The 27446-nt window shown below is 35.7% G+C and overlaps 2 protein-coding genes across 2 annotated transcripts; both read right to left on the bottom strand.

Annotated features, from left to right (window-relative positions):
* Positions 1 to 2314: 2314 nt before the first annotated feature.
* On the bottom strand, positions 2315 to 19585 carry si:ch211-255i20.3. Its single transcript, XM_003199865.7, has 5 exons — positions 19306 to 19585; positions 14496 to 14587; positions 14258 to 14383; positions 2815 to 2961; positions 2315 to 2639 (listed from the first exon to the last, which is right to left on the bottom strand). Exons 1-5 carry the CDS (start codon positions 19451 to 19453, stop codon positions 2490 to 2492), a joined length of 663 nt encoding a protein of 220 aa, XP_003199913.3. The 5' UTR covers positions 19454 to 19585; the 3' UTR covers positions 2315 to 2489.
* A 504-nt stretch (positions 19586 to 20089) lies between these two features.
* Positions 20090 to 25408, bottom strand: spon2b (spondin 2b, extracellular matrix protein). The gene is given in 6 exon segments (NM_131008.4): positions 20090 to 20505; positions 21408 to 21591; positions 22647 to 22838; positions 23489 to 23712; positions 24520 to 24743; positions 25329 to 25408. Coding segments are annotated over 5 exon segments (996 nt in total). The 5' UTR covers positions 24737 to 24743; positions 25329 to 25408; the 3' UTR covers positions 20090 to 20326.
* Between the last annotated feature and the right edge of the window lie 2038 nt (positions 25409 to 27446).

The raw sequence follows: 27446 nt of genomic DNA, 5'->3' as shown, positions 1-27446 counted from the left end.
AAAGTCGGTCTCAGACCAGAAAAGAATCACTGTATTAAATTCTATTTTCCCCTGCCTGGTCTAAAAAAAATTGTTTTAACCCAGTTTTTTCAATGGAGTTTCTGCGCTTGCCTGCTGATCCTGATGGTGCTAGCGGTTACAGTCTTTCATCTCGTTTTACGTTTGAATAACTAAAGGCCGGCTCACACTGTGAGATTTCAGCCACGATTTTGTCATCTGAGACAAATTTGGGCAATCCTAAAAGATTCCTGAAATCCTAGGCTAAAACCTGTGATCTTTGATTGTTGGTTTGGCATGTTCACAGACAGCCACTTGGTGCCTGTTGCGATCTGATTTTTCCTCTGATGAAGTTCTGGCAGTGTCAGAAGATTTCAGAGACAACTCAAACAACCACGGGGAAATGTCAAAATATTTTTTTCTTCCTGGTTTTATTATTGAGACACGCTGTGTGCAAAATTGCTGCTACAGATTGTTTACGTTTGCTGCGAGGAATCATTTCAAAATGCGGAATAGTGAAAGTGTCAAGGGTGGATGACGTCAAATTCAATGGCCAGTTTCTTTTGTGTTTGGCGTGTCTTCATTAGCCAGGCCAGTGTTGGGCCAGTGCGAGCCAGCGCTTTTATCAGGCCAGGCCGGGCCAATCGCCCGGGAGGTTGAGCAGTGAGGCTGAAATCATGTCGCGTTTCCACTGTCGGGCTAGTAGCTTGCAGCGTGTCACACAAACCCTACCCCCAGAAGGACCCCCGAATCAAACGTCACACAACCCGCCCACTTCAGCGGGAATCAGGCAGATAAAGCACATCATCGCATCATCACAAAGCGATTAAAATGAAGACAACCAAAACAAACAGACAACATGTTACTGTACAGCATTACATTATATGTCTACAAGCACAGGCCTGTGTGTTCTCATACTCACCGACCGACTGTTGGCATTGTGGATCCAGTGGTCTCGCCACTTACGGAGGGACCCAGCACAGTGAGCGCACCATTCATAATATAACACCACAGAAATTCTCCATAATAATAAGAAAATGTATTTTATAACATCAACGTTTAGATAGACGCTGTCAAACATTCAGCTCAAATGCTCTGGAGAGACCTGAAACATATTTTTCCCTAGGCTATATGACACTTAATATTAGGTGATTCCCCTTTATTTAAAGCTGTTGCATATTATTCTGTGATCTTTAAGTAAAGGAGTTTCAGCACATAAGAGCAAGTAATAAAATATAGTCTATATTTCGTTGCACTCAGCAGCTTTGCACTAATAAAGCTCTAGGCCTAATATGTATTTAAAATTTCAGTTTTAAATTTTACCACATCATATATAAACATAAACACTTGTTTGAGGACACAGAACACATTTTGTATTAGCAGTTTTCCCCGATGCGTTTCTAGAGGCACTGCGCGCGCAGGACTGGATGACAGAAAAAAAGGTTGCCAATAGTTTCTGCTTTCACTCACCCAAAAATACTCTGTTTGCACTATTTGATTAATAACATTGTATCCAAATACTTTATAAATAATATTTTAAACCTTCTCCAATGTTTATTGTTTTATTATAAAATATCTCAAATCTTTTTTTCAGATAGGCCTTTGTAAAATGAAAGTTAAATATGGCTTTAAAACGGTTTATGTATTGTATAAATCTACATTGTTATAGCTAGCTTTTGTTTGTATATATTGGTTTATTTATTTAATGCGATTTTATTATATCCGATATTTGTAATTCTTTAAATGATTTCAATATAGCTTAGGCTACCTTATCAAGATATGACACTATTGTTTTGAGTCTAAAAAAGTGGAAAGCCCCCCTTTGGCCCGATTAGGCCCCGTAAGTGATAGTGGAAAATACAAGGCGACTGGGCTTGGCTCGCCCTGGCTCGCTCGATTTAGTCGCGATAGTGGAAACGCGGCTATTGTCATTCAGTCTGACTTAATGACAGCTGAGATCTTACAGTGTGACATGAGAGCCATGTTCGTGCAGTTTGACATCCAACTAACATTGAGGATTATAAAAAATCCCACAGTGCGAGTCGGCCTTAAATCAATGCTTAAGTCTGTTTAACTGATTATATTGTAATTACATTACAACATCATGTAAAAGGAACCTTATGAAATTGAAAATAATCACATTAAGCTTTTACCGGAAGTTTATCATTGCTGAAAAACATCAGCTGTGCACATAGCACATTGAAAGATACATAATCTTTTAAATAATGATACTTTGGTGGAAACTATAGCAAACCAATAAAGCTTCAAATAAATATTCTTAGTTTAAAGCACAACTTGAGTGAGGTAAAACACAAATAAGAAGACTTAGAGTTTTATTAAGTATGTTAAGTGAATTTATTAACATCAGCCCAAAAACATTTTTTATTTGTTTTACAGGGTAAATGATAGTTCCCTCTCAAACGAGCTAATTTATCAAAATGCTTCAAACTGTCTTAGAATTATTTAAACAAGCAGTTAATCATTTCATAAAGCTAAACCAACTTCTTTTCGATGAAAAAGTCTTTGAGGTTTTTCATTTGCCAGAATCCAACAGAGAGCAGTATTGATGTCTGAATAATGGCCCACCACAAAACGTTTCCATTCGTTTCCTCGCTCATTTGGCGAAACTTCTCCTCACGTTCCTGGTTGCAGTAAAATAAACAGATACAAATTGCACATAATTACCACGAGAGTAAGTAGTACACCTTGGAAAATGTGGACTGATGACACTCGGTCTGGTTCTCATTCAGATTCTTGCGAGCAGAAAATATGGTAACATTTTGTTGTCAGGCCAATATACAGCATGTGTTTGCTTACCCTTTGGAAATCTTGCTGTCTGCTAATGTAACGCATCTGGTCAATGAGATGTTGCAGGTTGTACTCCATTGCTTTTATAGTATCCTTTGTCTTGGCAGCATTAGGATCAATGGTGTGTTCACCCATTTGAACGTCTAAATGCACTTTCTGTGAAAAAAGAGAAACGAAAAAGCTTTTCGCACACATCTGAAGCATGTTAAATTCTAGGAGTGTAAGATATGACAAAAGCCTCATATCACAAAGTAATCTTTTTTTTTTTAATTATAATAAACACTCAACGGCCACTTTATTAGGTACACATTACTAGTACCGTTTTGAACCCCTTTTGCCTCTAGAACTGTACAGAATAGATTTAACAGGGTACTGGAAATATTCCTTAGAGATTTTGGTCCATATTGACATGATAGCATCATGCAGCTTTATGTGAATCTCCCATTCCACCACATCCCAATGGTGCTCTATTGGATTGAGATCTGGTGACTGTGGAGGCCATTTGAGTACAGTGAACTCATTGTCATGTTCAAGAAACCAGTCTGAGATGATTTACGCTTTATGACATGGGGCATTATTCTGCTGGAAGTAGCTGTCAGAAGATTGGTATACTGTGGTCATAAAGGATTAGTCATGGTCAGCAACAATACTAAAGTAGGCTGTGGCATTGACACTATGCTCAATTGGTTTAAATGGAACCAAAGTGTGCCAAGAAAATATCCCCCACACCATGACACCACTACCACCAGCCTGAACCCTTGATAAAAGGGAGAATGGATCCATGCTTTCATGTTGTTTGGCGCCAAATTCTGACTACCATTCTAATGTCGCAGCAGAAATCAAGACTTATCAAACCAGGCAACGTTTTTCAATCTTCTATTGTCCCATTTTGGTGAGCCTGTGTAAATTGTAGCCTTAGTTTCCTGTTCTTAGCTGACAGGAGTGGAGACCTGGAGTTGTCTTCTGCATCTGTAGCCCATCTGCCTCAAGATTCGACGTGTTGTGCGTTCAGAGACGCTCTTCTGCATACCTCAGTTGTAACGGGTGGTTATTAGGCTGGCTTGTGTAGCAAGCCAGACTACTGTTATCCTATTAAACTTATTATTATTTTTATTATTAATATTATTATTCTTCTTCTGAGACTAAAAATTAAACTCTATCTCCACCTAGACCTTTCAAGCTATGACCATCAAACTCGGGTCAGACCTCCGAACTATTCTGACTCGAGTTGCTATATCCTTTCCGACTGATCCGACTTTCGGTTTTCCGAAAAACGTCCCGGGACCGTCGGAAAAATCCCATAGACATAACATTGGATCAAACTTTGTGACCTCATAACTCCGCATCAGAATGTCACACAGACTTCTAACTGGGCTCATTTAACTCAGACTATCAAACTGCCAATGACTGACCATCTTTAAACTTTCTGGCCACGCCCTAGCAACCACTTTTGGACCCTAGAAACTGTCCCATAGACTTCCATTGCAAAATACTCTCATTGACTTTACATGGGATCAAACTTTGTGAACCCATAACTCTGCATCAGACTGTCCTACAGACTAATGATTGAGCTCATTTAACTCAGTCTAGCCAGCAGCCAATCACTGATGGCCTTTTAACTTTCTAGCCACACCCTAACAACCAGATACTGCACCCTAGCAACTGTCCCATAGACTGCCATTAAAGAGGTTCAGACTGATATTGTCATGCTGCAGTGTGATAGAGACATGGGGGTTGTGTTTAACTGTTCATACGGACAAGAAGCTTTGATACATCATCAGTCTAAGCTGTCAATCAACTCCATAGCAACAAAACAGACTAACCTAGCAACGATATAATAGCAGCTATATCTCAGCATCAGAACATCGTAGAGAGGCGGGGGTTGGCTTGTTTGAATCAGGCTCGCACACCATCTATCTATCTATCTATCTATCTATCTATCTATCTATCTATCTATCTATCTATCTATCTATCTATCTATCTATCTACCTCTACCTATCTATCTATCTATCTATCTATTTATCTATTTATCTATCTCTAACTATCTATCTATCTATCTATCTATCTATCTATCTATCTATCTATCTATCTATCTATCTATCTCTAACTATCTATCTATCTATCTATCTATCTATCTATCTATCTATCTATCTATCTATCTATTTATCTATCTCTATCTATCTATCTATCTATCTATCTATCTATCTATCTATCTATCTATCTATCTATCTATCTATCTATCTATCTATCTATCTATCTATCTATCTACCTCTATCTATCTATCCATCATGCTAACAACATGCTAATTCATGCTAGAATCATGCTAGTTACATGCTAATTCATGCTAGAATCATGCTAGTCACATGCTAATTCATGCTAGAATCATGCTAGTTACATGCTAATTTATGCTAGAATCATGCTAGTCACATGCTAATTCATGCTAGAATCATGCCAGTCACATGCTAATTCATACTAGAATCATGCTAACAACATGCTAATTCATGCTAGAATCATGCTAGTCACATGCTAATTCATGCTAGAATCATGCTAACAACATGCTAATTCATGTTAGAATCATGCTAGTAGCATGCTAATTCATGTTAGAATCATGCTAACAACATGCTAATTCATGCTAGAATCATGCTAGTAACATGCTAATTCATGCTAGAATCATGCTAACAACATGCTAATTCATGCTAGAATCATGCTAGTCACACGCTAATTCATGCTAGAATCATGCTAGTCAAATGCTAATTCATGCTAGAATCGTGCTAACAACATGCTAATTTATGCTAGAATCATGTCAGTAACATGCTAATTCATGCTAGAATCATGCTAGTAACATACTAATTCATGCTAGAATCATGCTAACAACATGATAATTCATGCTAGAATCATGCTAGTAACATGCTAATTCATGCTAGAATCATGCTAACAACCTGCTAATTCATGCTAGAATTGTGCTAATTTATGCTAAAATCATGCTAGTAACATGCTAATTCATGTTAAAATCATGCTAGGTACATGCTAATTCATGCTAGAATCATGCTAGTAACATGCTATATCATGCTAGAATCATGCTAGTAACATGCTAATTCATACTAGAATCATGCTAGTAACATGCTAATTCATGCTAGAATTATGCTAACAACATGCTAAATCATGCTAGAATCATGCTAACAACATGCTAAATCATGCTAGAATCATGCTAACAACATGCTAATTCATGCTAGAATCATGCTAACAACATGCTAATTCATGCTAGAATCATGCTAACATTATGCTAATTCATGCTAGAATCATGCTAACAACATGCTAATTCATGCTAGAATCATGCTAACAACATGCTAATTCATGCTAGAATCATGCTAACATTATGCTAATTCATGCTAGAATCATGCTAACAACATCTATCTATCTATCTATCTAGCAACAAAACAGACTAACCTAGCAACGATATGGCACCAGCTATATCTCAGCATCAGAACATCGTAGAGAGGCGGGGGTTGGCTTGTTTGACTCATGCTCTTACACTATCTATCTATCTATCTATCTATCTATCTATCTATCTATCTATCTATCTATCTATCTATCTATCTATCTATCTATCTATCTCTATTTATCTATCTACCTCTATCTATCTATCTATCTATCTATCTATCTATCTATCTATCTATCTATCTATCTATCTATCTATCTATCTATCTATCTATCTATCTATCTATCTATCTATCTATCTATCTATCTATCTATCCATCATGCTAAGGACATGCTAATTCATGCTAGAATCATGCTAGTTACATGCTAATTCATGCTAGAATCATGCTAGTCACATGCTAATTTATGCTAAAATCATGCTAGACACATGCTAATTCATACTAGAATCATGCTAACAACATGCTAATTCATGCTAGAATCATGCTAGTCACATGCTAATTCATACTAGAATCATGCTAACAACATGCTAATTCATGCTAGAATCATGCTAGTCACATGCTAGAATCATGCTAACAACATGCTAATTCATGCTAGAATCATGCTAGTAACATGCTAATTCATGCTAGAATCATGTTAACAACATGCTAATTCATGCTAGAATCATGCTAGTAACATGCTAACTCATGCTAGAATCATGCTAACAACATGCTAATTCATGCTAGAATCATGCTAACAACATGCTAATTCATGCTAGAATCATGCTAGTCACATGCTAATTCATGCTAGAATCATGCTAGTCAAATGCTAATTCATGCTAAAATTATGCTAACAACATGCTAATTCATGCTAGAATCATGCTAGTAACATGCTAATTCTTGTTAGAATCATGCTAACAACATGCTAATTCATTCTAGAATCATGCTAGTAACATGCTAATTCATGCTAGAAGCATGCTAACAACATGCTAATTCATGCTAGAATCATGCTAGTAACATGCTAATTCATGCTAGAATCATGCTAAGAACATGCTAATTCATGTTAGAATCATGCTAACAACATGCTAATTCATGCTAGAATCGTGTTAATTCATGCTAAAATCACGCTAGTAACATGCTAATTCATGTTAAAATCATGCTAGGTACATGCTAATTCATGCTAGAATCATGCTAGTAACATGCTAATTCATGCTAGAATCGTGCTAACAACATGCTAATTCATGCTAGAATCATGCTAACAACATGCTAATTCATGCTAGAATCATGCTAGTAACATGCTAATTCATACTAAAATCATGCTAACAACATGCTAATTCATGCTAAAATCATGTTAGTAACATGCTAATTCATGCTAGAATCATGCTAACAACATGCTATTTCACGTTAAAATCATGCTAATAACATGCTTATGTATCTATCTATCTATCTATCTATCTATCTATCTATCTATCTATCTATCTATCTATCTATCTATCTATCTATCTATCTATCTATCTATCTATCTTTTCATACTTTTTAAAACTGTTTAAACTAAATAAACTATTACCGTCAGGCTTTCACAAGCCAGCCTCAAAGTTTGTTCTCAAACTTTAAGAATCTAGTTAATATTATTATTCTTCTTCTGAGACTAAAAATTAAACTCTATCTCCACCTAGACCTTTCAAGCTATGACCATCAAACTCGGGTCAGACCTCCGAACTATTCTGACTCGAGTTGCTATATCCTTTCCGACTGATCCGACTTTCGGTTTTCCGAAAAACGTCCCGGGACCGTCGGAAAAATCCCATAGACGTAACATTGGATCAAACTTTGTGACCTCATAACTCCGCATCAGAATGTCACACAGACTTCTAACTGGGCTCATTTAACTCAGACTATCAAACTGCCAATGACTGATCACCTTTAAACTTTCTGGCCACGCCCTAGCAACCACTTTTGGACCCTAGAAACCGTCCCATAGACTTCCATTGCAAAAGACTCTCATTGACTTTACATGGGATCAAACTTTGTGAGCTCATAACTCTGCATCAGACTGTCCTACAGACTAATAATTGAGCTCATTTAACTCAGTCTAGCCAGCAGCCAATCACTGATGGCCTTTTAACTTTTTAGCCACACCCTAACAACCAGATACTGCACCCTAGCAACTGTCCCATAGACTGCCATTAAAGAGGTTCAGACTGATATTGTCATGCTGCAGTGTGATAGAGACATGGGGGTTGTTTTTAACTGTTCATACTGGCAAGAAGCTTTGATACATCATCAGTCTAAGCTGTCAATCAACTCCATAGCAACAAAACAGACTAACCTAGCAACGATATAACAGCAGCTATATCTCAGCATCAGAACATCGTAGAGAGGCGGGGGTTGGCTTGTTTGACTCATGCTCGCACACTATCTATCTATCTATCTATCTATCTATCTATCTATCTATCTATCTATCTATCTATCTATCTATCTATCTATCTATCTATCTATCTATCATGCTAGTCACATGCTAATTCATGCTAGAATCATGCTAGTTACATGCTAATTCATGCTAGAATCATGCTAGTCACATGCTAATTCATGCTAGAATCATGGCAGTCACATGCTAATTCATACTAGAATCATGTTAACAACATGCTAATTCATGCTAGTTACATGCTAACTCATTATGAATCATGCTAGTCACATGCTAATTCATGCTAGAATCATGCTAACAACATGCTAAGTAATGCTAGAATCATGCTAGTCACATGCTAATTTATGCTAGAATCATGCTAGTTACATGCTAATTCATGCTAGAATCATGCTAATAACATGCTAATTCATGCTAGAATCATGGTAGTAACATGCTAAATCATGCTAGAGTTATGCTAACAACATGCTAATTCATGCTAGAATCATGCTAATTAATGCTAAAATTATGCTAGTAACATGCTAATTCATGCTAGAATCGTGCTAGTAACATGCTAATTCATGCTAGAATCGTGCTAACAACATGCTAATTCATGCTAGAATCATGCTAAAAACATGCTAATTCATGCTAGAATCGTGCTAGTAACATGCTAATTCATGCTAGAATCATGCTAGTAACATGCTAATTCATGCTAGAATCATGCTAACAACATGCTAAGTCATGCTAGAATCATGCTAGTCACATGCTAATTTTTGCTAGAATCAAGCTAGTTACATGCTAATTCATGCTAGAATCATGCTAGTAACATGCTAATTCATGCTAGAATCATGCTAGTAACATGCTAAATCATGCTAGAATCATGCTAACAACATGCTAATTTATGCTAGAATCTTGCTAATTAATGCTAAAATTATGCTAGTAATATGCTAATTCATGCTAGAATCATGCTAACAACATGCTAATTCATGCTAGAATCATGCTAAAAACATGCTAATTCATGCTAGAATCGTGCTAGTAACATGCTAATTCATGCTAGAATCGTGCTAGTAACATGCTAAATCATGCCAGAATCGTGCTAGTAACATGCTAATTCATGCTAGAAACGTGCTAGTAACATGCTAATTCATGCTAAAATCGTGCTAACAACATGCTAATTCATGCTAAAATCATGCTAACAACATGCTAATTCATGCTAAAATCATGCTAACAACATTGTAATTCATGCTAAAATCATGCTAGTAACATGCTAATTCGTGCTAGAATTATGCTAGCAACATGCTAATTCATGCAAGAATCATGCTAACAACATGCTAATTCATGCTAAATCATGCTAACAACATGCTAATTCACGCTAGAATCATGCTAACATGCTAATTCACGTTAGAATCATGCTAATACCATGCTAATTTATCTATCTATCTATCTATCTATCTATCTATCTATCTATCTATCTATCTATCTATCTATCTATCTATCTATCTTTTCATACTTTTAAAAACTGTTTAAACTAAATAAACTATTACCGTCAGGCTTTCACAAGCCAGCCTCAAAGTTTGTTCTCAAACTTTAAGAATCTAGTTTACTGTTGCCTTTCTATCAGCTCGAGTCACTCTGGCCATTCTCCACTGACCTCTGGCATCAACAAGGCATTTGCACACACAGAACTGCCGCTCACTGGATATTTTCTCTTTTTCTCATCATTCACTGTAAACCCTATAATTGGTTGTGCATAACAATCTCAGTAGATCAGCAATTTCTGAAATGGTGGCCCGTCTGGCACCAACAATCATGAAATATTCAAAGTCACTTAAATCACCTTTCTTCCCTATTCTGCTGCTTCGTTTAAACTGCAAAAGACCGTCTTGACCATGTCTACATGGTATATGAAGAGTTCAGATGCAAAAGCCGCTAAACTCCAGTTCAGCCAAAACTGAGATAATGACATTGAGTAAATGCTTTAGGCACGAACTGTAGTACACCACATAACAGTTTGTTGGCAAAAGCCTCTAAACGCCACTTGCGTTTGACAGCAAAAGCGGCCATATCCCAAGAACCAATCAGAAGGCGCGAATCGAATCATATGTGTTCAATGTAGCGGTGCACTGATACGCCGGCTTTTATAACGAGAGTGTTTTATTCTGCGGTCGATTTCGATTTTAAAAGGCGGAGTTTGATGAACTGGATGAGCCTGTCCGACTGTCAGTAAATGGAACCATCCATGAAAACATCCCATACCCCAAAACTGTGCATTACAAGAAAAAGAAAACACAGTGTACAGTCGGAAGTTTAATATGCATTCATAACAGTTTTTTTTTATGCGCAGCGGCACTGCTTTGAATGAATCCAATTTACTATGCATTAAACAGCAACTGCGTTTCACGAAACACTAAGATGTCGAGTTGTATTGAGTTAAGATGTCTTTAATCCCACATGGATGCTATGAGAATAAACAAGAGGCCAAGACCATAAGTATGGTGAGAATGAATGAATGACAGCTTCTAAAATTGTCTGAGAGGCACCCCCTTTTTGTCCAGTAGGCCTACCTTGGTTTTTTATTTGCTACTTTAAGCTATTTTTAAAAGATAAAGATAATGTATAAAACTATTCATTATTTATATTACTTCATAATACCAAAATGTCTGATAAGCTTTTTATATTAATGAACAATGCACAGATATTGATGTTTCATAGTTTACAATGTTTGCAATGTTTACATTGTTTTACTTACATTAAATCCCAAATATCAGACATGACAACAGATTGTTAAGATTTTATTATTGTCAGTTCATGGTTTCTGCTATATTCATTCTTCCATGGCGGGGTGCCACGCCAAAATTCATCCCGTCACGGCTACATTACAGTTTCTCACCCAAAACATTAGATTTTTTAAATAGTGGGTAATAATTGCACCAAAACGTATTAAAGTGTAAGTGAATTATAACAGCGCAAACTTTTCTGTAACCGTAGTAGTGCTGTGCGTCATTTGTTTAACCCTTTAAGATGACGTGCTGATTGGCTGACAGACAGGTGCGTGATGCGTGAGGCTAGCAAACACGACATATAACCGTTTCACTTTACTTCAGGACGCATTAATAACGCTCTGTTGGTTTATTATAGGTTCATAAGACATTCATAAAATTCCTTGCAAATCTAATAAATGTTGGAGATATACTTGTTACATAAACGCACTAAATCGCACTCAGCAGCGTTTGTTTGAGAGCGCACAAGAAGATCTGCACACTATTGAAGTGGCTTATATTTGAGGTGGCGTTGCTAGAAGTTTTGTGCACGAGCAGAGGAAATCGGCAAGCAAGCAGAGATTCACATAGTCGTACATGTAGGTTATTACATAAATGCGATCTCCACTTCTAATACTGCGCTCACAACATGTGGCATTGAAATAACGGCACAGGTATTTGGTAGATCTGTGTAAAAAAAAAAAGGCCTGCCGCCACAGCTGGAAAAAATCCTGGAGGAAACACTGCAGTTTTAATGTTAATGAATAATGCACTTGACAGATTTCTTTCAATAATTGTCCTTTTGCTGTGTCCCTGGTTTATCAGAGGTTACCTCAGCGGAAGGAACCATCACTTGACAGATTTATATATTTTTAATTTTAGGTGTTTTATGTTTCGTAAAAAAAAATCTAATTGCATCTAAAGTGATTTCAACCATTTACACTGTTTTATCTCAATAGGTGGATTTAGAGGTTTTTGCAAAAAAAAAAAAAAGTGTATTTAGCTGGCTTTGACGCAAAAGAAAATTTACCTTGTTAAAAACCAAAGAATTGTCTAAAGAGATATTTTTGCAAAAAGTTTTTTATTTACTCGCTAATAACCCTATCATTAGCTATAAAATGAAACTTCTAAACCTAATCAAAGGAGCCTGATAGAAAATGCTCATTTACAAGGCAAGGCAAGGCAAGTTTATTTATATAGCACATTTCATACACAATGGCAATTCAAAGTGCTTTACATAAACAAAAATAAAAGAAAAAAGTAAAATAAAAATAAAAACAAATAATAAAAATGCATAAAAACAAAACAAAACATAAAAACAGGTAAAATGTGATATGAAAGAATGAAGAAGAAGAGAAAAACATGATAGTGCGATCTGTCGGACGCAGCACAGTGCTCATTCAGTAAAAGCACAGCTAAACAGATGTGTTTTCAGTCTTGATTTGAATGTGCCTAATGTTGGAGCACATCTGATCATTTCTGGAAGCTGATTCCAGCAGCGGGGGGCGTAGTGGCTAAAAGCCGATTCACCCTGCTTTGACTGAACTCTTGGAACTTCTAGTTTATATGATCCTAAAGATCTGAGTGATCTGTTAGGTTTGTATTGAGTGAGCATATCTGTGATGTATTTAGGTCCTAGGCCATTTAGTGATTTATAGACCAGTAATAATACTTTAAAATCTATTCTGAATGTAACTGGCAGCCAGTGTAAAGACCTGAGGACAGGTGTGATGTGCTCTGATTTTCTGGTTCTGGTTAGAATTTTGGCTGCAGCGTTCTGGATGAGCTGCAACTGTCTGACTGTCTTTTTAGGAAGACCAGTAAGGAGGCCGTTATAGTAATCCACCCTGCTGCTGATAAAAGCATGAACAAGTTTTTCTAAATCTTCACTAGAAACAAAGCATCTGATTCTTGCTATGTTTTTGAGATGATAGTATGCTGATTTACTGACTGCTTTGATATGACTGTTGAAACTCAGATCTGACTCCAGAGTCACACCAAGATTCTTGACCTTATTTTTTGTCGTTTACAAAAAAAAGAGCTCTGTTGGATTTAAAGGGTTTTGCATCTGAACTCTTCATATGTGTGTATGTATGTGTATATATACCTAGAAATGTACTCATTCAGTATGCCATACTGTATTTGTTATATTACTTCATTTTGAATGTCAGGGCAAACATTTGATTAAAAATGTAAAAGCGTAAAATTAATTTTTATAAATAATAAAACACTTTTTCAAAAACTAATGTCCAACTACAGTAAAAAGTAGAAAAACAAATGGTAAAATAAAATCTAAACATTTAACATTGTACTTTCATTGCAACTTTCTCGCAATGTTGTTATCTGCTTCTGCATCCCGATAATTGTGTATAATATTGCGCTCATATAAATTATAAAAAAGTGTTATCATGAACAATGTATTCTGTGAAACTACACAATAAACAATAATGTTCCTACAATACTTAGAGATTTTGTCTTGTTTTTAATCCAAATAAAAAATTAAACATATGAAATATCTAAAAAACAATGAGCATTTTCAAGACTTTCTAGATTTTGTGTTTTATAATAAAATTAGTAAAATTAGATAATTTTTTCCTTAAAGATGATCTGCTAGTGGGATAATTAAATAATCTTATTTCAAACTGAAAACAAGATTATTTTATTTATTCTAATGGCAGATTATTTAGCTTGTGTTTAAGGACAAACTCACTTAATTTTGCCTTATTTTAGAAAAAAAAAACAATATTTATTTTTTATTAAAACAAGGTTTAGGAATTTGTAGATATTTTTACTCGAAACAAGACAAAACTATTTATTTTAAGATTTATTTTTTCCAGTGATAAAGGACTTTTTATTTTGTCCATGTTCTTAGAACTCACCAGACGATCTCCGGCAAATACAGAGAACCTGGTGGAGTTGGACTGCATGCACAGAAAATGTTGACCCGAAGCAGGGGATGTAAAGGTGAATTTTCCATACCTCCCAAAGCGTTTTAACAAGACCACCTGCCAAATGACAGAGTATATCAGAAGAATTGTTCCAGATGGTAAGACTTAAGAGTTTACTGTGTAATTCAGAGTTATGTTATAAGTGCAGGAGGAGCTGAATGCTTCAAACCTCATGTTGAGGGTCTCTCACAGTTACAGTCAAACCAAGGTGTGGGGTATTGCTCTTTTTGTTCTCATCCCAGTACTCAAGCCTGAAAACACCTGAATGGAGGAGAAACCAAAACATTTGTGATACTGTTGTTTTAATACAAATTCTTTATATGCAGTTGAAATCAAAATTTTCACAGTGTGTCTGATAATATTTTTTCTTCTGGAGAAAGTCTTATTTGTTTTATTTTGACTAGAATAAAAACAGTTTTTAAGTTTTAAACCCTCATGGGGTCCGTTTTTTGTACCTCGCTTAAATGATTTAAGATGATTTGGCAGATTCTGGATCTTTTAATCTTGATAACTGATCTCTGGCTAATTTAGTTTTTCAAACAAGTTCGCGAATGAGATTAAAATGTCTGGATGAACTGATCTGACATCTGAGAACTGGACAGATCTATCGATCTGCGAAATGATCAGCAATGCAAATGATTGACTGACGACACAACAGTGTAATGACATCATCGGATTAATATTCAATAATCCACCTGATCAAAATGACATAAGTTTGCAGTAAATCGTTTGTTAAATATGATACGCAATAACACCTTTGTTTTGGGCTGCAGGCTTTACACTTTCTTGTGTGTTAAGAGTATTTAGCAGTTATTTAGTTTTATATTTAGAGCGGTTTAATCGACGTAATTACTGGCTGTTAAAATTTTAAAGCATTTTGATATTGGTGAAGGTTTTTGAAACTTTTGCGAAGCTACAAATCACCGGCATATTATCTGTCTAAACGTAAATGACTACATAAATTATTATTCCTTTAGAAAAACAAACAAAAAAATTCTGTACACTTTTAGCATTACCTTTTCTTAAAATGACCCAATCTACACCTGTTTATATGATATAAGCCTGCTCCTGAGCCGGTTTGGGCTATCAGAACTGTTGCTTTGACAACAACTCTCAATGAGTTTTTAAGAACGAAATGGCCCTCGATCGTGTCAAATCGTCAATAACCAAATCCAGCTGAGTAATCCATATACGAAAAATGGAACACTGCTGACTCTAAACAGGAAGCAGCCAGGTTCAACCAATCTGAGGTCACCGAACAAATTTCCATTGTGGTCTGTGCTATTTGCAGTGTGTTTTTGTATTTGCAAACACGATCTCACAGCAATTTGTAACTTTTTGATTTAGTGGCTAATTCATATGAATTCGTACCATCTCATTCATACAATTTAGTACTATTTGCATTTTAGTTGCTATTTGTTTATTTGAGTGCACACCTACTTTTTAAAATGTTACATTTTTGTATGACTGAACCAAGCAGCAACCTCCCACTCTTCCTCGAGAAGCTAATAAGGAAGTAACTGATACTGAAATTCACCAAATTCCACTTGTCCTGGCTCCATAATAGAACAGATTTCCATTGAGCCCACTGTTAAAATGGCCAACTTTACGGCAAAAAAAAAAGGTGTTTACAGCCTGGTACAAAGAAAGATATTGGTTCATATAGGGTATCCTTCATGACAACTGAGGGGGTGTAAATTTTTGTATGAATTTAACTCCTACATTTCGTTTATATTAAGTCTGCATAGTTAAGGTCGTATCCACTTGAGACACAGCTAGGTCTCGCTACTCATCGTTATGCCACCTCGCTGAACTCGGCATGTACTGTACATTGTATTTTTGTTTTGATTTATGTAGCTTTACACAGTCAATTGCCTTTTGGAATTATTTCCTACAATTATCCGATAATATGACATGCTGTGTGCACCTAATTGTGCCCACAAACTATTCACATGGTCTCCATTTCCTAGGTGAGTGAAATCATTTACTTATACCATCTCTATAAATGAATTTGTTTTGTTTAGGATAATTTATAATTTCTTTAGAACTTGTCTGCTCTCCAGAATTTGACAGATTGATTAGCTGTAGGCTATAAAACGGTCATCTGAAATGTTATCATACATTATTTTACCTAGATTTCATAAATAGCCTTGCATTTACTAACACAGACTATATTTGCAGTGTTTGGAAGTAATTCACGTTTTCCTCTTGTAGAAAAATGTCATAAGAACAACGCTTAGGGCCCTATCATACACCCGGCACAGTGTGGCGCAAGGCGTGGGCAGTAGTCTTTTGGTAGTTTCAGCTTGGCGCAAGAGTCGTTTTGAGGCGTTGCGCTACGCTGTTTAAATAGCAAATGCATTAGCGCTCATTTTTGAGCCCATAGGCGTTCTGGTCTAAAAGGAAGGCGTTCTGAGGCGGACCGCTGGCGCGTTGCTATTTTGAGAATCTATAATAGATTTTTCATTACACCAAAACTAACCCGGTCTAAACTCTGGCGCAGAGTTGCGCCTCGCTTACGCACTGCTTAATACGCACAAGAGAGCAATAGGCAAATATCGAGAGCAATAGGCAAATATCTTTACATATGAAAAAATGTAAATATTAAGAATATATATAGGATATAATAAGAATAGATACAGAATATAAATATAAAGGATTAAAATATTACAAAACATATTATTTTCTAGCCTACAAATATGAAAAATCACTGCTTTTATGTCTTCTTCATCTCGGGAGGCTTTTTCAGTTCATTCATGACAATTTGCTTTTGTATAATGTTATTATTATTAGCAGTATTATTTATTATATCCGTATTTATATTTGTTTTATTAAAAACAAGCTTAGATTTGCCCACCTGTCAGGTTTTAAACCATAAGGGGCAAAGCATGTGTTTTAGGATATAACTCAGGTTTTTGAGCACATTTTGCTATTATTATTCATTTATTCGTTTGCTGGAAATTAGAACTGAATTTAGAATTTTGAAACGAATATTTGCGCTTAACAAACAAAAGTATTTATTTATAGACTAATTGATGTCTGTGCGTAAAGGTTTCCCTATCCAACAGCAAAAGTGATCCATTATCTCTCATTCTCACGCAGTAGATGCTCTGTTTAACAGTTTTCTGTTAAAAAACTGTTAACTGTTAACTGTTTGCTTGTGAAATGCTAATTTTTTCCACTTAGACTTACTTTGCGTCCTCTAAATAGTGAATGCGCTCTTGGCGCGATGCAGCTGACTCTTAAAGGGAATGGGAGATGAGATTTTAATTGGTTTATTCTCAAAACACACCTATAACTCATTAAGAAAATAAACTCAACCCTTTTAGAACATGCGACGTGGCACAAGGCAGATTTCCCATCCTTAAATTAGCAAAAACGCATCCTGACACGCCCTGAAATCGTTTGTGCCCTGCGTTTTGCGCTCTGCGCATGGACCATCAAAATAGAGCCCTTAGTGTCTCAGTGTGTTACAACAGTGCTTTTAAAAGACTAAACACTTTATTGATATAGTATACAGTCAAGCACATGTGGTTAGAATACAAACGAGTCGCAGTTAATGAAGTATTAAGCTTTTCTTCCAAAGAAAAGCCCATTTAAGCAGAATGCTAGCAGGCGTCCGTGGCTCCGCTCGCACTCCGCCTCCTGTCCTTGCCCTTGTTGGTTACCTCCGGTGGGTGCGATGAAGTGCGAACAAAATGGTGCCGGTTGGCCACGCCCCTTGTAGTTTCATTTGCTGTCTTCAGAAACTTTTGGGTGATGTCACGGATACTATGTCCAAATCTTTTACAGTCTATAGACTGACCCCGTACGAATTAGCCACTAAATTGACAAAACAAAAAATAGTTACGTTTCCTCATGAGATCAGGCTGGTATTTGCATGTGTTGTGAGACTTAGCATGTGTCAAATTAATGAAGATGCTTTCTCAATTTGTTAGTGCTTTTCTAATTGCATATGTTTCTTAACTTGCAGTGTATTTAAGCTCTCCCAGTTACCATAGAATTTTCTTTTTATTGTTTTCATTGTGTCAGAATAAAAAGTTGATACAGTGGCACCACATGTGTCACTTATCCTCCTATAATTATATCACGCTATAATATTGAGGAATGATATATTGACCATATATTACCTAAATTTTATTTTTAGAGCTTTTATTTAGATTATTTCGTAAATGTTTCTTGTTTTCAATTTCAGCTTAAATTGCTGTCTAAAATCACATACCACACAATAAACTGTTACTTTTAGTTTAAAATTCTTTGCAATTGTTTTATATTAGTTCTATATTAGGATGAATGAATTATTATGCCGCTATGGTGTAACTGTGTTCTAGACCATAAAACCTTTTTTTGTTTTTTTTTCTTATTTTACTTAAAATAAAATAAATGTTAAGTGGAAAAAGAAACATAAAATGGTGTATAATAAAAAGTGTATAAAACACAATTTAAGCTACTTTATAAAATAAATACTTTATAAAATAAATTTAATTTAGATGAAAGCAAAAGAGACATTTAAATAACGTAATAAAACTGAACAAAAAATTCACAAGTAAAGAATCATTTTTTAGATTGTTACTTTTAAATTACGAGTCTGAAATCCCCTGAATTTCCTCTGGCCTCAGGTTACCTGGTTCCTGTTGTCCAGATACGTATGAATATTCCAGATGTATTAGATATTATGCAACATGTACCTTTAGAATTTATCTTGATATGTATACATAAAGTAATCATTTGTCTTCAAAGAAAGTTATATAAAGCCTAAATATGTCTACAGATTAACACTTTTACGTGTATTAAAAGTATTATTTTATTATTAAACTGAATGTATCAAACTGACTTAAATCATTTGTAATATCCTAGCCTACAGCGATACATTTTCAGGAACTATTTAAGATCAAATAACTGTAGAATAACCCACAATTCACGTATAATTGAATAAATACACCTAATACTGTATAACAGCACAATTCATCTTCACTGACCTGTCACCAGTGTGTCCACTGGAATCTCCTCGATGATGCACTTTTCCTCTTGTTCCCCTAAATCAAAATACATAGCTGAAGCCAAAATAACAAAACTGGCTAGCAACAGTCCTGTCAGACTCCCATTCATTACAGTAAAACAATTCATTTTTAAAGTAGGAAATCTTCAAATAAGACTAACAGATGGGAACTAGTAAAGCTGTAGATGCGCTGCAGATTTAGTGTGGGAAAACTACAGCTGCGGTTTGCAAAGTTCTGTTTAAACAAGGTTAAGGAAAAGAATGATAAGGCTAATCCGCAAGCTAACAATGTTTAGTTGGTTACACTTCATTTTGCTGGTTCTTTTTGATATTCTGTCGAATATAACTTTGCAACTATATTTAAACAACTCTTAGAGTATTAGGAGAGTATTTCTAGATTAGGTTTAGATTAGAAACTTTTAAGGTAGGTTTAGTTGGATGAGTTGACAATGATTTTTTTTTCACACAGACACAAACATTCAGAAGAAATACATTTTATTCATTTGTATTTACAACTTATATACAGTTTTGCAGTTATTGTACAGAATTCATCCACTTATGCAACATATATTGACAAGAACAGAGTAGTTTGAACTAAAGATGTGTTTCAGCTTTTGAGTGTGATGATGAAACCAGTGATTTTTTCCACCAGAGAGCATCAGACTCCATGAACAGTGTATGAGGACAGTGTGTGAAAGTGAAAACAAAATCAGTTAAACTCCTGTTATCACTGCTGTTTTGAAGTTTTTTTTTTTTGTTTTTTGTTGCTGATGACATCTGCAGTTCCCTATATTTTACCTTTATATGCAATGAACTTAAATGTCTTTTCATTGCTTTGAATACTTCAGTTTCCTTTTAAAGTTGAGATATGTGGCCTAGACTGTTTCAGCTTGTTAAATCACCCATCAAAGTCTTAAAGAAACCGGTCATTCCCTTTTAAAAAAAGTCTCATTTAAAAGCTGCAGATTCTTCCGTTTGGATGAGGCTCATCTGATTTACATTCACACACAGTTGTCAGGGATACAGAGTCTCTTTTCCTCTAGGGATGGACAGGGAGCACCGTTGTTTGCAGGATGCATGTGAATATAACGGGTTCTGTGTTTTACCCCTTTCTCACCACACTGACCTTTACAAAGACCCCAAGGTGACCACACAGACACCTCGCAGTCCAGAGGGGTATCTGTGGATAAAAAGAGAGAGAGAGCTGTTGATTAGTATCATAAGTTTAGCAGATTATTATATTTGTACTTGTCAATGATACTTGTCAATTGATTTTGGCGATCAATTTTGCATTAAAAAGGCTAACAAATCCAGTTTAATGAAAAAGTTATTCAATGTTTTCTTTTTTTAATATCTTGTTTTTCTATTTTTTATTAATCAATTGAATTGGAAGTCCCTGGCGATTAGAGTTGTATAAAAATGTATTTTTAGTAGAAGTTATATATTAAGCATATATTGCAGGATTCTCTCAGATGCACAAAAACCAATTGAATTGGTCTTCCAAAACATTCAATGTTCACAAAATGGCTGATAACTAGCACCAATCATTGAAGAAACAAAATGGAAAGTTGCTGAAATGCTAAATCATTTTTATGCTAAATTTACTGTATGCTTATGATCTAATTGCTTCTCATTTTGACTACGAGATGTCCCGATTCACTGATGCTTTCCAGAAATCCTCCTGACCTTGTAAAAGGTTGATATGTATCACAGACAGGGACTTTTGTGCAAGTAGGAAAACAGAAGGATGGAATAAAAGCACACATTTCACGTCCATGACAAACACTTCCTGAGTGCTGAGTGGCAAGAAACTTTTAAACGAGTTGGCCTCCATTATCTTGTTGCAGTTTGTTGTGTTGGTTACCATGGGAATGGATAAACCTTTCTACAGCCTGTGATTCAGTCACCACAGCTTCTCTCTAAGGATTTGTAGAGTTTCTTCGAAAACGGAATATATGAATATACAATTCAAATGTAGTTTGATTCATATTTCAGGGGGTGAGGGGTTGTATATGGGGAGACTTTGAAAGAGCATTACCTCATTCATATCACAAATCATCACAAACAATTCTCAATGCTTACTTATAAGAGGCCCGTCTATTTCATTCCCGCTTGGGATCTGATTGGACTGTGTTGGCTGGATGGGTAAGCTGAAGATCTGGTTGTTCTTGATCTTGGTTAGAGAGACTTTGGCAATTGGGGGGAGGTGCTTCAATCTGGGATAGTAGAAAGAGTTTGCTGGGTGGCTTGGGAATGATGAGGTTATCTGTTGAGAAAAAGACATACAGTTGAAGTCAAAATTAGCCCCCCTTTTATTTTATTTATTTTTTTTTTTTTTAAATTTTTCCAAAATGATGTTTAACAGAGCAAGGAAATTTTCACAGTATATCTGATAATATTTTTTCTTCAGGAGAAAGTCTTATTTGTTTTATTTCGGCCAGAATAAAAGCAGTTTTAAATTTTTTAAACACCATTTTAAATACAAATTTATTAGCCCCTTTAAACTATTTTTTCCCGACTGTCTACAGAACAAACCATCGTTATACAATAACTTGCCTAATTACCCTAACCTGCCTAGTTAACCTAGTTAAGCCTTTAAAAACACTTTAAGCTGTATAAAAGTGTCTTGAAAAAGATCTAGTCAAAAGCTATTTACTGTCATCATGGCAAAGATAAAATAAAACCGTTATTAGAAATAAGTTATTAAAACTGGTATGTTTAGAAATGGTTTAAAAAAAACTTTGTTAAACATGAATTGGGGAAAAAAATAAACGCGGGCTAATAATTCTGACTTCAGCTGTATCTGTAAACAAGATTCCTATCAAGATCTTCATGCCTACCTTAAAAAAATATTGGTTAGGTGGTCTAACAAATACATCAGATATAAAGGTACGAAAGCTGTTAGTGGGATTGTACCTTGTAACAAACAGTAAACATCTGTACTATTTGGTGCTAATATGTAAGCGTTAGGTACTAAAATGCACCTTGAAGATACCAATATTGACAGTTTTAGTGCAATTGTTTACCTTTTAAAAAGGTAGAACGTCTGTGATAAATCTTGTATCCTTATTTCTTTAAGTGTACTCTGAGTTTTCAGATTTTTTAGAAGACAAAGCTAATTTTTTTTTCTCCATCTCTCTTGAGCAGGGAATGGTTTCCAAAGTAGGTTGAGTCTGATGAAATGATGTAACTAAATGCAGCCTTTAAAAGTTTCCTTCTGTTGATTTGTCTCCAAGTCAGGTTTGTCTGCTGGTTTGGAAACTTTATGTCAGGTTGGAAGACCTGACCAAATGTTATAAATATATGTCTTTTAGACATTACCTGAGTGACCTTGTCTTGAGGAATGGTTTCAAAGTTTGGCGAGGAGAAGGTGAAACCACTGTCTGTGCCGGCATCATAGGGGTAGAGCTCTAGGCTTATGTTTTCTTTCCAGTGGTCACCCTCGCACAAGTTCAGACTGTCTACTCCAATAAACCAGTCAGGACTTGGCACAATGCGAACAATGAAGGACAGCTGCAAAACAAGAAGACCATTAGTGTTCAGTTGCACTGCGGTTTTAGCTTGCTCATTAGCCCATTTGAGTTGCCACTGGCTTGTTTTCATTTGGAAAGTTTTATTATTTATAATTCTTTCTATAATATTTTATAAGGAATGCCTGAGAGGCCAATGAAGTATGAGCATGTAGAGAGCCAGTCCCAAAAGTATGGCAGTGTCCACACTTTCTGACTGAAAACATCTGTGGTTTATATATATATATATATATATATATATATATATATATATATATATATATATATATATATATATATATATATATATATATATATATATATAATATTTAAAAAGCTGTAAAAACCATGCTATGGTGACAGCTTAAACCAGGTAATTTAGAGGTCTTGGATTGTCTCAGCTGGTGTACTTGGTCTCCCAGTCTAGCCAAACTAATTTTAGCTGATTTATCTAGTCAGCACAGTGATGTTTCTGACCAACTGAAAGATTTAACAATACAGTACAGTCAGACAAGGGGGTCCAAATTGAATTAAACAATGGCTAACGATGTGGTGTAGCATAAATATAATCATACACAGGACCAGCATTTAGTTTCTGAAGGGTGGCTCATGCTTGTCCTGTCTTTAACCTGCTGCAGTGCACAGTGTACTTACCAAAGAGTGTCTCGCAAAGACCTCAAATTCTGTGGTTGCGTGGCCAGTTCCTGCAACCACAGCTGGCGCTGAGAAGAGGCCATAGACGCTCTGGATCCGATCCCCAGCTGCCTCCACTTCCTTTATCAGGGTCCAAGCCTCTGCTCTCTCAGAGAACTCTCTCACCCCATTACTGGCGTACTCATTCCTTTGCCAGAGGTGATAGTCTGAACTGTGAGTTACTCCTGAAATGAAAATGAGTTTTCGATGTGTACTTCTGCTTTTGTGCATAACATGATATTCAAGCACCTTCATATTTGTTGTGCTCAGACCCATAGGAACAGTGTGTGAATGTACGGTGGCTCATAGGAGAATTTTTATTTTTTACAGGAAATTAATTAGTACATGTTTTTAGGCAGAATTTGTTGAAGGTCATCCATTAGAGCCAAGATTGCTTTTGGCATCCCTGTTACTTAAATCTTTGTATTTTTACACGAATCTATAGGAAATAGATGCATTTTGATTTTATTTAATAATCCTGCAAGAATCACTGATCAGCCATATTTAAAAGATACACTAATTTTTTGGTGTCTATGGTTGTACGTAGGTTCTACACAAATTTCTTAAGATTATTAAAAAGTTCTTCAAACTTGTAACTTATTTTTTTGAGAACCCAAAATAATTTTCTGCAAATTCACTTCTGTGGAAAACTCTTATGCAATCTTCATTATAAAGACTGCAAATCAACAAACTTTGGCATCCTTTTGGAGGAGTTGAAGTTGTAATTACTTGGTAAACCCCTTGAGACAGGGACAATGTCAAAGACTTGGGTTGAACATATGGTGCAGAGAAAAAAAAAAAGCAAAGCAACAAATGTTCTGCTACTCAGTTCTTTCGTATACATCCTTAAGTACACCAGAAACTATCAAGTTATTTAACAGAACCATTTTTGTTCCCCTATAGAACCTTCATGATCCATAAATTTTTAAGATTTTTAACAGAACCATCAATGCTGATAAAGAAGCTTCATTTTTAAGAGTGCAGCCACTCACCAATAAGAGGGGACCACTGAGCAGGTGGCCTGTACAGAGGGTAGTGCTTGGGGAAGGCAGTCTGTGTCCACTGGCCAGTAAACGTCAGTCGGTACTTAGCCGTGGAAGGGGCCGTGCACATGCGGTCCACATCCACCGGCATTGCAGGGACTCCACTCAGCAGGGCCAGAGTCATGGTCAGCCAGCAGTTCACTCTCAGAGATGTCATTGTTTCCATGTTGGTTCTGCAAAGGAACAATAACCGTTTTACCATGCAGGGCATGTGGACACATGCCATAACCAGGTTTGGACATTTTGGACCACTCCTTTCACTAAACCAAGTAACAATGGTGAAACATGTGGAAATGAAAGATTTTACATAAGCTGCCTCTGTGAGTGATTTAATATAATTGTGTCATACACTGACTAAGGAAGAAGGAATGTAGGTCAGGATAACCAAATTCTGTCTGTTTTTTCCAGGCACTGTTACATGGCATATTCAGCAAATAACAGACTGGAAATGAAATGCCATAGTTTGTTAAAAGTGATTCTAAACATGACAATATTTAAAAAATATATCTAATTATTTAAATAAATGATTATTTAAATTAGTGTAGACTGTTACAATTTATATTTAATATTAATTATTAGCGTTTTAGGCATTAATTATTAGTGTTATTTGGACATTGCCACACTTAAACTAGAATTTAGTCTGTAAGTTTTAAATAGTAAAACAGTGTTTAAATGTATATTCTATAAAGCTGTATTGATCAAAATTAAACCTAAGTAATTCGGCACTGTGCAGCATGAATAAAACATAAAACACTTACAGGGATTGCAGAGGCAGATGAGGTTTCCTGCAGAAGAGCTGAGTGGAGGTCACCTGTGCCCGGGCATTCAGAAGAAGACTGCAAGATTACTGTGTTTCTTCCAGCTATTTATGCGTTTCCAGCAGTCCCCACAGTCTTACAATATCAATAACCTCCTGACCCCTCCCAGATGTAGAGTCGAGCTCTTCGCACTGCATTACAACTCCATGTGGGATTCCCCTTCGGTTTCGGCGAAGCGAGTCACTGTTTGAATCAAGGTTCACACTTTTTTTTTTTTTCATTTCCAAACCTGATATGCATAGAGAAAGCAGCATTATGAAGCTCCAGAGAGTTTTGCAGTCAGTCGAGGAGGTAGTATTATGGGCTTGGTTGATTGTCGAAACAGACTTGGCTGGTGGCTCAGCAGCGTGGAAGAACCCGGCAAGCCGAAAGCTAACCGATCCCGCCTGCAGCCAGTAATTGCTTCCACATGCTCACGTTTTTCGCCCTTCTCAAAGTCTCTCCAGTTTCTCGACACTTAATTTGCTGAGAGCTGTTTGGATTTGGTTTTCTGCAAACCAGTTCCATTTCTGAGAGCTTGCTTAAAGGGTTTTTAAATTTTCCTCTGATGTAAATTGGGCTTTGACCCAGCCGGATTGCGACATCTAATGGGTTTGACATGTGTTTTACGCCTGTCTCAATCTGGGGTCAGTTTCTGTCAACCATCCCTCATTGTTCATTTGAGTTGTCTCACATGTCACTCTATTTGGTCACGATGGACCAAATGAAATATTAATAGAAGCTACAGAAAATATGTTCAAATGAGTTTGGATTGATCACACAAATGGATTCGTTTAACGATAACTCTAAGGAGGTAATAAATGCATGATGGTATGTTTAAAGGCTAAAATGTAGGTCATTGTTTGCAAAAACCACTTAGTCTTTATGACTTTACCTATTGGTTTTGTAGCAGCTTACCAGTTGTGATAATGGGTAACAAATTTGAGTTGTTGTTGAGTTGTTGAAAATGAAAATTATACATTATCATTTGAAATTTTTTTATTTTTTTTTTGCTGAATGACATTAACTTTTAAAAAGGATGATTTAAAAAGTAAATTGGTAAGTAAATTTAAAGCTTACTATATTTTGTATTTATGCATTTCTTTCTATTTATTTTCATTTTCAAATTGAATTATGGAGATGTCTGATTCTGAAAACTTAACCAAACTTAACAAAATTCTGTTTTATACAATATCTTGATTTTGTCTACTAAAAAGTCAATAAAAGGCTATTTGTAGAGTATAAAGGTCTCATAACCCTGAGTATTTTTATAAATTAGAAATAAAAATTTCAAATGATTGTTTTTTAATGCTTATAACAATGGTTGGGTCATGAGACATTAACAGAGAAAAAGTATCAAGTTGTTTAGGAAACTGTCCTGTACTGTTTTTGTATCGTAGTATGAAAACTACACCAGATGGGGGAAAAAAGACAATTTATTCCATTTTCATTAGTTTAAAATGAGGAATGAATGATCTCAGATTTATGTACAGATTGCAAAAATAAACTCAATAAAAGGTCAAGAAACAAAGCCACATTTCATGAATGTTCATGTTTTCTGACATGGCCAGAATTTTATCAGAGAAAAAATTTGATTGCAAAAGCCATTAATCGGTTGGCTGTCAGTGAATGTCAAAATTGTGATCCAGAATACTCACCAGGGACCCAATTTTTTTTTTAGAATGTTTCCAATTTTTTTTTTCACATGGCCAAAATCACAGTGTGCACTTGGCACAACTCTGAAAATCAGCCTGCTGTTCTAACACTAACCTTAAAGTTTACTAAAATGTAGTTTCTTATGTTGTGAACAGAATGTCTTAAACAAGACCATTGAAGGTGAAAAATCTGAAGTATAGCGTGGCCAAGTCGAATAAAAAGAGTTTTAGATCAGTCAGACCTTGTATACCCCAGGCAGCTTTTGATTATTCACAATGTTTTCTAGTGAGATTACAACAATGATCATTTTCCTCCCTTATTTTTTAGGTTATCTAGGTTTATATTAAACTTTCTATGTTTGTGGGACTCTTAGTTTGAAAACCGGAGACATAGAAAAGTATCTTTGAATCAGAGCAAACACAT

Source organism: Danio rerio, chromosome 14 (assembly GCF_049306965.1).
Source record: "Danio rerio strain Tuebingen ecotype United States chromosome 14, GRCz12tu, whole genome shotgun sequence".
NCBI classification, from domain to species: Eukaryota; Metazoa; Chordata; class Actinopteri; order Cypriniformes; family Danionidae; genus Danio; species Danio rerio.
Note: the sequence above shows the minus strand (reverse complement) of the source record. Positions and strands in the feature narration are given on the sequence as shown.

Bases quoted from the DNA above. Each gene is read 5' to 3' on its own strand.
- si:ch211-255i20.3 (XM_003199865.7), bottom strand. From the start codon at position 19,453: ATGAATTGTTTTACTGTAATGAATGGGAGTCTGACAGGACTGTTGCTA. The intron at 14,384-14,495 runs GTTTGAAGCATT...GTCATTTGGCAG, and splicing joins TGAGAGACCCTCAACATGAG to GTGGTCTTGTTAAAACGCTT. The intron at 2,640-2,814 runs GTAAGCAAACAC...TACTGCAACCAG, and splicing joins GACAGCAAGATTTCCAAAGG to GAACGTGAGGAGAAGTTTCG.